This window comes from Microchirus variegatus (genome assembly GCF_963457635.1).
Source record: "Microchirus variegatus genome assembly, chromosome: 18".
Lineage (NCBI taxonomy): Eukaryota > Metazoa > Chordata > Actinopteri > Pleuronectiformes > Soleidae > Microchirus > Microchirus variegatus.
This window is the reverse complement of record NC_139819.1, coordinates 20,428,726-20,443,244: the sequence shown is the minus strand read 5'-3', so window position 1 is coordinate 20,443,244 and position 14,519 is coordinate 20,428,726. Positions and strand designations below refer to the sequence as shown.

Here is a 14,519-nt window from a genome sequence, read left to right as displayed (position 1 = left end):
GAGCAAGGGGGCGGCCGAGTAAAATGGGGGAAATGGTTGGGAAAAACAGGGAGTGTTCAAAATAAAATAAAAGAATCACTCGTGCTCCAGCACATCCGCTCATCATACTGCTCTGGGCATTCATGACATCCAGCTGTCCTTTTCCAAAGACAAATCATCCTCGGATATAGCAGCGTCTGTGATATATAATAAATCTGAAGATGCTATTACGGGCCATTCATTGGGATGCACACAACAGCCTGTCCGATAAGTCACTGAAGTAATTAGGCTCCTGTTTGTGGCCTCTGTTTGGGGGTGAATGCATAAACAGTGGGGCTCACCTTCCTACCTTACTAACTAGAGGAAGAAACTTTGGCTGCATAATAAAATAGGTAAAATAAATTGATAAAGCAGTTGATAGATCATTTAAGAAGGGAAATCTATAGCACAAATACTTTTTCTCACCAAAGTCTTTGCTTGTAGTTGAGGCTTTATTGGCGTTATATCCTTAGACACATTTACAATTATGGAAATTATCAGGTTCTGCCTAAAGACTACATGTTTATGTTCGACTAACAAAATCCCGCAGCAGCCATATAGTAATTATGACCTTTCCAACATCTGTTTACAACTGTAGAGAAATTCGCATATGTCAGCAGGATAGATATTATGTCAAAAACCATTCAAATGTAGTTTTTCTCAGTTGCTTTGGTGCTTTTCTCAGATCACAATGAACATTCTCTGAACTATTAGTTCAACCTCTTTGTGCACATCATAGTAGCAATTTCTCCTTCCTGCAAACTGCAAATGCTTTTGGATATGTATCAGTTGCTTTCATGCATTTCTCTGCTGTTTTATAACAATATCATTTGCTTATGTCATGTCAGTCAAAATGAACTACACTTATGGATGCTGAATAGTCGTTCCCAATACAACTAATAGCCTTCATTTCATTGCTTGAGTCATGTCATACAAATGGACTAATCATTTTGAGCAAGTGACATGCTTTTGCAGGTTATCAACTAGGTTTTGCAGTTTGCACGAATTGTTTTGAGAACTGCTGTGCAAATGTTAATAGTGGTGTGAGAAAAGCACCAAAGCGACTGAGAAAAACTGTAAACAGCGATCAACTGTCTTTCTATTGACTGCACCACCCAAAGACCCTGAGAACACAGAGCATTTCCTTTTTTTTTTCTATGCTTCATATCACATACACAAAAAAACAGACCAAACAGTTTTCAAAGCTGTTGTAGAAACATTGTAGAAACATTCATTCTGACACTGTAAACTTGAAGAAATGTATTATAGCAGTGTCTAAAAACCCTAAAAAACACAAGCAATGTGTATGCCATTCCGCAAAAGTCTTTCAAAAATCAGTAAATTCATAGATAGATAGATAGATAGATAGATAGATAGATAGATAGATAGATAGATAGATAGATAGATAGATAGATAGATAGATAGATAGATAAATAGATAGATAGATCAATTGATCCTGCCACCTCTTCATGCTTCCTGGCTAAACCTTAATGAAGTGGATCCCTAACAGTTCAGGCAAGAGCGCTCAAATGGATGAACAGACAGTGAGGAGCACAGAAAAGACATGCCATGTTGTCCTATTATTGTTCAATCTACTTGACTTGCAAATGATGTGTTGGTGAGTCTGGAGGCTAAATAATTATTCAGTCAACTGTGTCTGTTGTTCATCGGTGCCTGTAAGATAAGATGTTGTTGAAGCCATAGATATCTTGACACAAGTCTTGTACGTACAGTGAGGGACGTCCTTTTGCTGTTGCATTACAGCTGCATGGGGTTCTGCAGTTTTTGCTGGAGTCAAAACCTTTAACCTCGATCAACAAGCTTGTTGATATAAAATAGGCTGCTCTAATCAGATGAGCATGGACAGATGCTCTATATGTAATAGATGACCAGAGGCAACCTCTGAAAGTCTTCTGGACTGGCACTGGAGATGAAGCACTGTCCCTCTCTCTCTCTCTCTCTCCCTCTCTCTCACCGAACATGACAGGTCATGTGCAACTCTCTGAACTGAAGAGATTTAGTTTTAAGGCTTTAGACAGAGCCCATAAAAAGTGCCACTCTCTTTTCGCTCACTTAATCTCCAAGGTTAATGTGGAATTCATTATCATTAATGCCATTAAACCCTGCTTACTGTACCTTTAAAGGTGTTACGGCATGAGAAAACAATAAACCCTCACTGCCAGAACAGAAACACTGGATATTACACAATCCTGTAAAGCAAATTCTGCATTTCTAGTCTTGTCTTCACACATTGTATATGTTAGAAAATAATGTAGAGGAAAGAACCAAAACGTGGCTTCATGACACACAGGAGCCGTAGTGCGTCTTCTAACACGGTGTCGATATAAAAACTCTCAGCACCTTTAACTGTGGTCTCCCGTTCATTTGTGAGTCACCGCACCTGGTTCTAAACTACTGCCTTTGTTTTACTTTGTCCTGCAAATGTGGACATGTGTCTTACCTGGACGCAAAAACACACAGAAAAGCTTGGACACTTGACCTGAAATTCCTAAAGATGAGGAAGTCGAGAAGAAGAACAGAAAGAGGCGCAGACTCCTGCTGTGATGCTGCAGGTGCTGCTGCTACACTACAACTGTGAGCAATATGTCCTTAAACTACCACCAAAATGGTGAATATGTCGCCATGTTACCATGGCTAGATTAATATTCTGTACAAACACTGACGAGCCACGTACAGTTCCCATTTGAGTGAGTAGCCCAGAATCCAGAATAGTGTGTGTGTGTGTGTGTGTGCGTGTGTAACGGCTGCAGTGACCACGCCCCCACAGTCTCAGAGCAGAGAATGAAGCTGAATATTACATGATTTAAAATCACTTTACCGGAACTTGAAAGGATAAACCAATCATCACATCACAATCCCTCTCATTCTTGCCTAAGTGATAAATGTAAATACTGCAGACGACAGACCGCTTTATGTGTTTAATTTCCATATGACTTACTTTGCTGGAGCTGTAGTGGAGTGTATCATTGAAGATGACTCCATTCTCCCAGTTCTTGATCTTCATGAAGCGGGGACATTTGGAGGGACTGCCGATCTGCTGTGTCTTAGTGGGAGAAGACATGCCCTGCTCGAGGGGCTGCAAAGAACACACAGACATTTAATGCATGAGATGTTTCTTCATTCCATCATTCATTCATTATATCTGGCTATTCTGACCTCCAGGGATTAAGTGCAGGAGTGAGTCATTGCCTGCCATTAACGCGTTTCTGAAGCCCTAAAGCCCTAATGTTTGGAAACAATCAGTTCAGCCACTGCTGAGAACGCTGGGTTTTATTATTTTCTCGGGCTTTGCAGGCGCTCTGAAAAAGCCTGGAATCGTGACGTAAGGATCCCGTCCCGACGGGGCATAAAAGGACGTATAAGGACTGCAACGGGGAGTCGTGACCAAGCCATTTTTAAACATTGTTAAAACAATGTTTTGATCATGAGTAGCAGTGCCTCAACCGTTCCAGAGGGGGAGCTGTGCTTCTGAGAGCTGATGTGCTGATTATGTCACTTCCAGGTACCTGGCCAATCACAACACAGTCTGTCTTCTGGGGTGAGACATCAGTCTGAAACAGCACGGCTGACAAGAGCTTCAGTGAGGAGAGATTTCTATCGGCTGGTTTACAGCAACTAGGAGGTTTTTGACCATAAAAACAAGTTAACGTATGTAAGTAGACCTCCATAACTAACATATATGTGCAATAGGACCACTCTATGGGAGCTTTAAGCAACAGCTGAAAACAGTTTTGTACAGCACTCACACTGTTAGTGTTGCCATTGTGCATAAGTCCTATACACATTTTATTTTCTATTGCTCCACCATTTCTGTTTTATTTCCTTGTCCAGGATAAAGGCAATCAACATTTAACAGCAGGTTGGCCAACTCTTGGCTCTCTGGGTATTCCAATATTGTAACTATTGACTGATGAATGCGTGCAATTTAACCCCAAAGTAAACCGTAGGCGTTTCCACAGAAAGGCACCGAATGATTGCCCAGGATCAAGAGAAATCAATTCAACCCCTTGGAAGCTCTTTCATCATCTACATTGCATTGTTCCTTGTACAGTGAAACGGCTTCTGAACAACATCGACATAATCAGCATGCTTGCTAGGTAGATGGGAACAAACAATTGAGTAGAGTTTGGTTGTCATTATGTGTCCTCTGCAACAGGAAAGAAATGAGGAGGAGGTTTGAATTGAACTTGACTTTGCACACACTGAGAGCTCAGTTCCCGTGGGTTCATGCTCAAACAGCTGGAAAACCCACTGTGTTGCTAAGAAATTATACGTATCAGAAGACAGGAGATGACGGGGAATCATTGGACCGTGAAGTGACTTTCAGTCAAAGAGACAAAGAAAGCCAGATGCAAGGGATTATAGCCTGATGGCATAAAAAAGCAGAGCTTTGTATTTTTTTAATATTAGGCTTGTTGTTCTTTGTCTGGAACTACAGCTTTGACATTTACATTGAGGAAAGTTATTTCTATAATTAAATCTAAATGGAGAATTCACAGCAATCATTTTTGCAAATTTACTTTAAAACTATGACTTTTGAACCGTGGCCCTCTGACCCACTTCCTTTGATGGGGAAAATAAAAAGCAACCACTGTGTGCTGTGTGTGCGCTACTATCATTATATTGATATCTCATCAACCTTTGTATGACAAACAGCACATGTGTAGTGAAGTAAATGTTAAATGTCTTTTTGACCTGTAACGACACATGATCATTGTAAAACTGATTTTAGGTATAGATTACAGGCAAGAAAGTCATTGAAATAAAGGGCAGGAATTGCAGGCCTATGTCCACAGATGGATCAATTGACATTTACATGTATGTAATATTGCCTTGTACTTTGGCAGTGTAGTGCAATACTATAGCTATAACATGACTTAACCTTGAGCTTTAATAAATACTGGGACCAGGATTAAATAAAACAAATATATAACAAAGTAACTATTGACTATAGATAAGAGGTCCCCCATGAAACTACAGCTGACAGGGTAGCTATATAGTCTTCCAAAACACAATTTTTATGAAAAACGATAGACAAATTTGACACTAACCTAATACTAAGGTAACAAACTTACTACATAAGCCAGAACAGTTCAAAGGCAAGCTTCATTAGTTCAAAAAAGAACAATAAACCAGTCTGTTCTGCTTAATTTGGTACAATAACAAATATCTTGAATTATTATATGTTAGCTGGAAGGAGCTAATGTTAGATGAACTGACTCTCCAGCAAAAAGTATCTTCTCATTTTATCCAACAGTTGTCTTCTCCAGATTTTAGCCTGCTTTCCATCGAATACAATCTACCAAAACAGTAACATAGGTCTGCAAACGAATGGGCAGCAGCTTCAATGTGTAGATGAGAACACACTATAGGACCACCATCTCTTCTGCTGTAGTCACTTTTATACACATACTACTGAGGGAATCCAGTGGTGGATCATATTCTCAGTCACCCAGGACGTTGTATCTTCAGGAGTTAGCTGTTGGCAACTGGACCTTCACCTTTTGGGTATTTAGTTTATTTCAATGAGTTACCGGTCTAAAGAGTCTTTATGTTAAACAGTGTAGGTGATTCACTCTTGGACTCAGTTTCAGTTTAGTTTCAGGTGAAAACTACAGAATGACACTGGAAGTCTGTACATCTGTACTCTTGAAGATATAATGGGGCATGATCACCACAGCAGTATTTCTGGTAAAAACAGTTATGCAGTCAGTGATTCCAATGCACACACAAATTCAAACTTGTCTTGGGAGTTGGAGATGGATGGATGTGTGCAGGACAAAGGGCCAAAATCTGCTTTAGAACATTCTGTCACCTATCTCTTTTACAATGGGCTTATTAAATATACATTTATGCAGGAGCAGAAGCTTGCAGGGACAAGGAAAGTCATTTGCTCTAGTGAGAAAACCAATTTTGATGTGTCAAGTTAAATCCTTGTATTTGATGGCAAATGGATGGGGAATAAAACATATCTGATTGAATTTTCCATAAGTATTTTATCCATGATTTTGATTTGGACTAAAGTCTGTTATGTTAAACACTTAACAAAATAAGCCATCAGCTTAATCAATGTATAGCAACATGTCTGCAGGGCATCTTCCTGCTGCATTAGTATTAGTAAGTGCATATGCATACACTGATGATTTTACTTTTCTAACACATATTCTCCAGGCTAAACACTCACTACTAGGAAATACATAATGGATTTTTACCACATCATACAAAGGCTAAATCCTCATTTTGCTGTCCGCGCTCCATCAACATTATACTGTCATGAGCAGGATCATTTCAAGAGGGACCATGTTTGAAGGCGAGAGCTAGATTAGCAGCTGCATGCATTCACTGGGCCTCCTGGGAATCATTTTGCCAGATCTGGTCCCATTGATAGGGCAACGTCACAAACGCGCATCACATGGAGATTACAACACTATCCCTTACACAAATACCCATATCTGTGATCAGACCCTGCCAAGAGAAGCCAGAAGCCGGATTTAATGCTGCACCAGGTTGCCACCGGAAGGATCTAATGGCAAGGTAATGGGCTCTTACGCAAAGTCTGTATTACTATGCACAAAGAAGCACCATGGATGCGTGTGCTTAGATTTTGAAACTATGGAGTGGGCCATTAGTGCGGATTAATGTATAAGGCGGACAGAAAAGCAGCCATGGATGCACATGTATTACACAGCTACACAAAGATTTACACTTTCAAAAACCTACATGCAGAAAAAAGGGCAAAGGATCTTCATGTTACCGATTAAGCATAAACAAGATAAACCTTAGAAGTGTATGGGGTTGAGTATTTGTTTCATTTTACCTTGTCAGTGTTCTTGCACACCAGTGGCATGTTTTCCAGCAGTCTGTCTTTATCTGACGCCAGCTGGAGAGACATACCGTTTCCCACGCCAAGGTCCCTGGAAGTCAGAAATAATTATATGTCAAGTGTTTCGCTCACACCTGGTGCAAAGCTCATCTTTCATTTCACGGACCCTACCCATTAATCCCTGCACACACACATGCAAACAGACAAACACGGTAAACATCACGTCTTGGTCTTTTGCACATTAACAGAACTTGTTTGAAACGTGTGGCCACAAAGGTGATTTCTCTGACTCAGTAGACATGTAGACAAAGCTTGTTGACCATCAGGCTCTCCTGGAAGAGGAGAGCCTGATGGTCTCTGTGCTACAGAGGGAAAACCTCAAAGTCATGGTTTTGCTTTAGCATTTTCCCACAACCGCTCTGCTACCCATTTTTGAAAAGAAGTAGGAGAGGTTATGACGTGCATTCTTACATTTTTAGAATTGCATGTTAAATTTAATTAGCAAATACTGTTACAATTTGAGCTCATTGTTTTTTCAAATGAAATCATATTTGTTTGCATTTTCAATTCCCTGAATCACAATCCTGACTGCAAGCACAATTGTCAGTGTCTGTGACTTCTAGACTCAGACTGGAGGACTATTATTGGCATACCGTTTGGCTTTGTCTAGCAGCAATGTGCTTCAGACATAACCACCTGAATGACTAAATGCACCAAGAACGTGACTTCCCATATCATAAACCCCTAAAGCTCTAAAGTGCCATCTTAGTTCCAGCATAACTCACAAAAGTTACATAGACATTGTGCAGCAACAGTTTATAGCATAACAGTGCGTGGCTCATTAAATACTACACCAAACGTGAAGTCAATTCTACGTCAGCCAATGTGAGAAGATGCAAAACGCCCATCCTTTGCCTCGCTTGTTCGAGATGAAATACCTAAACTTATCTGTGTGACGCAACGTTTCAAAAGACAATCAGTGCTGTGACTGGGACAGAAAAGGTGACATGAAATAGCCTGTTTCCTTCCATGATTGGAATACTCACGGGAGGATAAACGCAAATTGTCAAATCCACAAACTAGATAAAGCACTCAGAGACGGCAGGCATTCACCAAATCCATTTTTTCTTCTTCTTCTACAGCCCCAGATGAATTAATTTGATATTTCACTATTTCTTCAAATGTGGTGACCTTAAACCTCGTCTTCATCCTGTGAGACTGCAGTGAGGAGAGTAGGTCAATGTGCTGAGGCAAACCACACAAGACATGAACTCACTCATCAGTGTGTGATTTGAAGTTTCCTCAACTTGCGTACGTACGCCCACACACACATAATCTTCCACTGTCTTTCACACTACACACACACACACACACACACACACACACACACACACACACACACACACACACACTATGTTAATTGTACAACCTTATGTCCCTTCTTCTTTTCACACTCCCTGTCACACTGAATCTCTTTATTGCCGTAATCCCCACAAATCAGAAATTCGAACATGCAGAAGCAATGAAGGAAGTCGCGTCCATTATCTGTCACACGTCTCTGCTCCGAAAAGCTTCGTCTGTTATGTGCTTAATGTGTGCTAATGTGTGTTCAATTCTATTACAGGTGATGATTCCCTTCATAATAACCCTCCACTGACGTCTGTTTTATGACACAGGAAGTCTTCTGCCAAACCTACAACAGAAAACTTATGCTGAAAACACTTCAGCGTGTTTTTAGAGGATCTACAGGCTTAAAAACCCCCATCTCTAGGTTTTGAGTTTTTGTCTCTTGTAGAAACATGTGTCCTTAGAAAGCGGTGAATGACTCGCAGTGTATTTATGAAGGAGGGGGAGGATGTGCTGCATTGGTCAAAATGAGATATTGATTCAAAGAGACCGTAGCAGCAAATAGATTTCAAATGGCCGTGGGAGTACAACAGCAGATAACTGAGACGTCAATATCAGTGTGCTGTCCACTTAGACAGAGATGAGACGGAATATTGGCTATGCACAGAAAAACAAAGTAAAACCATTCATACCTATTGAAAATTAAGTTGTGCAAGCTCATAAAAAAATGTCTATTGACAGGTTTGGCATTGAAATATGATTATTTTGATCTATCTTACTTTAACTATACAAATAAAGTAAACACATACAAGGCTGCAGTTAAAGATCATATATATATATATACATATATACAATACATATATATATATATATGTATATACATATATATATATATGTGTGTGTGTATATATATATGTATATAATCTCAATATATATATAATATATGTATATATTGAGATTATATGTGTATATATAGAGAGATTACAGACACAGTGGAGCAAATAAATCAGAGCATATTCATGTTTTAAGGAGCAGACGACTTGTTTCCGAACACTCAAATTAATTGACTGATTATCAGCGTAAATGGCGAGAAGAAGAATTTAGTCAATTATAAAATGACTGATCAATGAATGGTGCAGCTCTAAATGCAAGTGTCTGTTGATAAATATCAAGTACATTGATTTAAATAATTAGTGTGCTTGCTGAAAGGCAGCACACTATTGTCCTTCTTAAGTCTTCTTATTCCTGTCAGCCAGATTTTTTATATGATCCTTGGACCAAGCCTCACAAAAGTTACCAGAAGGATTTTTGATATTTGGAAGCATTTGCCTGTCACAGCCAGACGAATTTGGCGGTGTAGCCGCCAAACAGGAAGTTAGCTCATATATCAGGAACGCTTTCACGTATCAAAACCAAACTTTGTACATGAACTCGGACTCCAATATGAGAAAGCACAACATCTGAAAAAAAAAAATTACATTAAAATGATATGGATATTTCACAGGCCTATTTACATGACCACACCAAGGCAACTGTACACCTTCGTCACTGCCCCTGCACTATCTAACTGTTTACTGACACAAGTGCAGCTCTGCCTTGCCACGCATCATCAGGATCATGCCGTGTGTATGGGCTTAAAGAAAACAGTGATGTAGAACCATGTGTTATATATACCCAGCAAATTCAATAAATTTCACAGTCATGGTGTTTAAATCTAACTGGTTTCATTGTGATGATAGTACAAAAGCTGATAGGAGAGTAATATTATATTATTTACATCTATTAAAGCATACAAATTAATATATTTACGGAAGATTATGTATTATTGTGTTGCGTTGCGGTGTTTAAAGACTAGCAATGCATTCTGGGTAGGCAGTGGCCATTTCACCAAAGCTGTAACTTACTATTACCCATAAAAACATTATTAAGTTGCTTTGCATCCACTGGGTAAAACAGGCACATTTATATATCCATAGACATCCTCTCCTGTTGGGCAACATTTGAGATTACATGTTGAACCTGCCAGTAGCGGAAAAAGAGGTTCATCTCACACTTTTAATGTTAATGCATTTATACACTAGGTGGCACTGTTGTGTTACATTTCACATCTAAATATGTTTAAATCGTTACAATTACTGTAGGTAATATATGTTCTGTGTATCTGTAAATCGAGAAACAGCTGTTACAAGCTGCTCGCATTAGTGAAATGCACACTCTGTCGTTCCCCCGGAAATGCATTCTAGTTTTGATTTTTCTCTTTAAACACTGAAATCTTGTTAAACAAAACCAGAGGAGTTAACGTAAACAATCAAAAAGCCGTCTTTTTAATTTTTGGGGGATCTAAAGGGCATCGTACCAAGACCTATAGTCAGGAAGAATTTCTGCCACACTGCTGGGTCTTGTGTGGACGACAAGGAGACTTTCTTTCAATCAGAGAACCAGCAAACCACTTTTTTTTTAATCTAACCCTACATCCCATCTATCTAATCCTACATTAAATCCTGATTTGAATTCTGCCCCAAACTCAAGTGAGTTGGGAAACAAGCACAAAGACACTTGAGCTAAGTGATCAATGCGGTAGCATCACATCATAAATTACCAGGCCACTTGAATCTCAGCATCCCTTCTTCCTGCATTCCTCTGGCCTTCCCCATTGATCTCCTTTTTGGTGTTTTTGATGAGGCGCAGCACAGGTTCGATCTCCTTCAGCAAATCGTTGTTTTCCTCGAGACCGTTACACAAAAGGGTTCCACGGCCTCCATCCTTCATTAGCATGGGGTCCTGGGCCTGTATGCCCCCCCTCTGCAGGAGGGACTGGGTGATGGATGGAGAAGACAGGTTCTCTATGGCCCGAAGCTGAGGCTCCTTGTTGATCTGCTGCTGTTGCCCAGGGCTGAACGGACTGAGTGGAGAGCAGTGCTCAAAGGACTTGGAGGGTGGGAAAGCAGGGCGTGTAACCCTCACTGTGCGCTGGCGGCCATCTCCACAGAGGGTGGTCTCCAGGTGGGTGGTGAAGCCCTCAGGTCCACGAAGGATGAGCACGGCATGGCTCTCAGGCGACACGTTCTTCAGCGTCTCCAGGGCCCGTTCATAGGAAAGGTCCACCAGAGGCTTGTTGTTGACAGCCAGGACGATGTCGCCCACCTGCACCAGGCCACACTCTTCTGCGGCACCACCGCGGATGAGGTCTGACACGATGACGGGCGGCTTGGAAACCCTCTGCTTTACCAGAAAGCCCAGACCACCAACCTTCCTCTTGAACAGACGCACAGAGATGATGTTGGGCTGCAGCTGGCACACTGTGGGCTCGGACTCCTGCATGTTGACTTTATGTGGTTGTGTGTTTGTGTGTGTGTGCTTTCTTGTAATTATATGTGTTCTCTAGGATTATTCTGAAAAGCAACAGACAAAGAAGGAGACAGGGGGGAGCAAAAGTTGTGTTAGTCAGATTGAATATTAGTCAAAGACGGAGATAATGAAAACAGAGTTTAGACTAAGAGAGAAAGCAGAGAGAATTAGAGTGTTTAGGGTTTGTAAAAGTTGTTCACACTGAGCCACGGTGAGCTGGTTTTCTGAGAGTTATACACCAAAGTGCAGAGAACTGTTTTGTGGTGCTGGCTTATATATTGTGATGCATCTATTTCATGAAATTGAAAAGTTTATAAAGAGTTTGAACATCGAAAGGTTTAACATAGCCCCGTGTAAATTAGGTGCAAAGAAACAAAGAAGGTAAAATTAAAACAGGAAATAGAATAGCCCCAACATAAATGATTCAGTGTCCGATGAAGTCATATTGTAAAAGCAATTTAACATAATGCTTCTCAGTCCAAGCTCAGCAAAGCCTAAGCTGTTCCGAATAATAATAATTTAGAATAAGAAGTAATAATGTAGAAATTAATCGTACTGGATGCAGTTTTGCCAACTATATTTATTGTCTTCTTTTTTTTTAACAGCCATGTTAACATTTTATACAGAACATGACATCACATATTCACAGAAAAAGGACAATCACATATAATACAAATGTACAAATACAAACACAAATGGGAAATGATGAAAAGACACAAACAACTAGAGAAAGTAACAACATTTATAAAAGGTTAGGAGTGATATGAGCGCTTTGGGTCACTGCTGCTTAAAATATTCCTAATCTTGTTGTTATAAGAATCTCATCTTCAGTGAGGAGGTTTGGTTTTATTAAAGTCATCTGTAAACGGTTGCCAGATTTTGTCGAGTACATAACCTTTGACACAGTGAAGCCTTTTTTCCACATGTCCTCCACCACTACAAGAAGGATGTGTCGTTTTGATTTCAACCAACCACTTCAAGTACCGAGAAGCATTTTAAATGTTGTCTAAAAAGACAGGAAGTTCTTTCCAATTGGCAATGGGCAATAACTCATTTATACATTATATAATACAAATAATATTTAATTTACTATCAATATAATTAAGGTTCAGTATTGCACAGACACACTTTGAGATGGCTTGTAATTTCTTGTGATTTGACTTGCAATAAAACTTTGACGTCAAACTTCAAAGTCTAAATTGTGGCGGAGCATTACCACAAGAAACATTTTTAAATTATTAACTACTCCATACTGAAAAAAAAAAACTTCATTAGCCCTGTACTTCCAGCTGACACGTTGATTAAATATATGAGAAGGTTATCTCCTCATATTCTATACTCTATTCATACAAACTATGAAGGCTTCATGTTTGCATCACAACAACAAAACAACAACTAAAGCTGATTCCTTCTGCTGCTGGATCATCGTGATTTTAACCATTCGCTCTTCGAAATGGAACAAAAAGACAAACTGTTCCGTTTCTCAGGCGCAGCAGTTACGGATCTTTTCAATGGAAGGCACCGACGCGCGTGTTACTTGTTATTTGGAGCCGCAGCATCTGGTCGTGTGGGTGGCCTCGCCTGGATAAGTAACACTGCACACACTGAAGGAGCTCAGTGCGCGTGCTACGCAGTACGGAACGACAAAGACACGCGCTCTGCAGACTAAAGATTTCAGCACCAAGGTCAGCGCATCCGCTCGAACCAGCCTCAGTTTTTAAAATGGTTCAGAAATCATGAGATAAGATTATATTCATTTAACAAACGACACTGTGACCAACAGTGCAACAGATAATTCACGGATACTCTGCAGTGTAAACATCTTTCAATCAGACTGATTACAAAAAAGATGATGATGCCGTAATATATTGTTATGTATTAAAATATGCCTACTTCAGATTCAGTCATTGTGTATTTCTAAATGAACGAATCATTTGTGATTACATAATTATCGTTGGTCCATATTGCACCTTTAGTTTTCCACAGTTTACGCAACTTCGGTTCCCGTAAGCATGTGATTGATCAAAGCAATTAGTGAACTTACTTAAATTAGTCGTCTCAATTCTACTCCTTCAGAGTAATCCAGAGCTATAGATTACTCACACTGTGATTATTAGTGTAGCGGGTTGAGTGACAGGTTCTAGTGGGTGTTTCGTTGTGAATTGTAGAATTCTGATTAAAATGAATGATACATGTTCCAGGGTTCAGTGAACATGTTGATGCTGACAGTCAGTTCAGCCTGTCCGAGTTTACATTGTTGTTGTTTGGATGAAGTTTATGGCACAGAGAGGGTAAAACAAATACAATGTACTGTCCGGGGGTGACAATAGGGGACAAAAAAAACCGTAATATTAATAGATTGATTTGTTCTGAGTGATATGATCATCACTTATCTTGAAACAGCAACGGACACATTTGGACTGCAGGTTGTCAACAGCAGCACATCAACAACAACAACACAAGGACAACGCACTGTCAATGCATGTGAGAGATATCTATCTATCTGATATATATATATATATGTGACAAATATTCGTGACTTAAAACACAGGAAACATTTAAATGTGTAGTTTGGTTGTAATTTTGCAATGTCTCGAATGAGCATCACTGCACACAGTGTTCCAATCATGGCTCAATTTAATGTGTATTTCTCAGAGCAACAAAGTTCAGGTAAGAATGCTCGTACAATATTTCCGATTAAAAAAAAAACAAATCCTTCAATATCAGACCATGGGTTTTGTACATAATTATTACACCGTCTATTCTCCATCCTGATCATCGGAGGAATGCGCAGCATCATTTTCTAAAGAGACAAAAAATGAAAAAAAGGTGGCAATAAAACGAATAACTACTCACCCCTGAGAACAAAGTCGCTTTCTCAGCAACTTGGGGTAAAACTCCCGCGACTCTTCCTCGGCAGCAGCAGCTCTGTCAAAAAAGAACCGTCTCCAGTGGCTGCGAC

General features: G+C 39.8%; 1 protein-coding gene across 1 annotated transcript in view; it reads right to left on the bottom strand.

Annotated features, from left to right (window-relative positions):
• The window catches only part of nos1 (nitric oxide synthase 1 (neuronal)), a gene marked incomplete at both ends in the record, with an annotated part of 37,474 nt that extends 25,944 nt beyond the window's left edge, over positions 1 to 11,530 (bottom strand). Inside the window, 3 exons of the mRNA XM_083905210.1 lie at positions 2,978 to 3,115; positions 6,857 to 6,953; positions 10,809 to 11,530. Of these exons, the coding sequence (XP_083761336.1) occupies positions 2,978 to 3,115; positions 6,857 to 6,953; positions 10,809 to 11,530 (957 nt within the window). The remainder of the gene's footprint in view (positions 1 to 2,977; positions 3,116 to 6,856; positions 6,954 to 10,808) is intronic.
• Between the last annotated feature and the right edge of the window lie 2,989 nt (positions 11,531 to 14,519).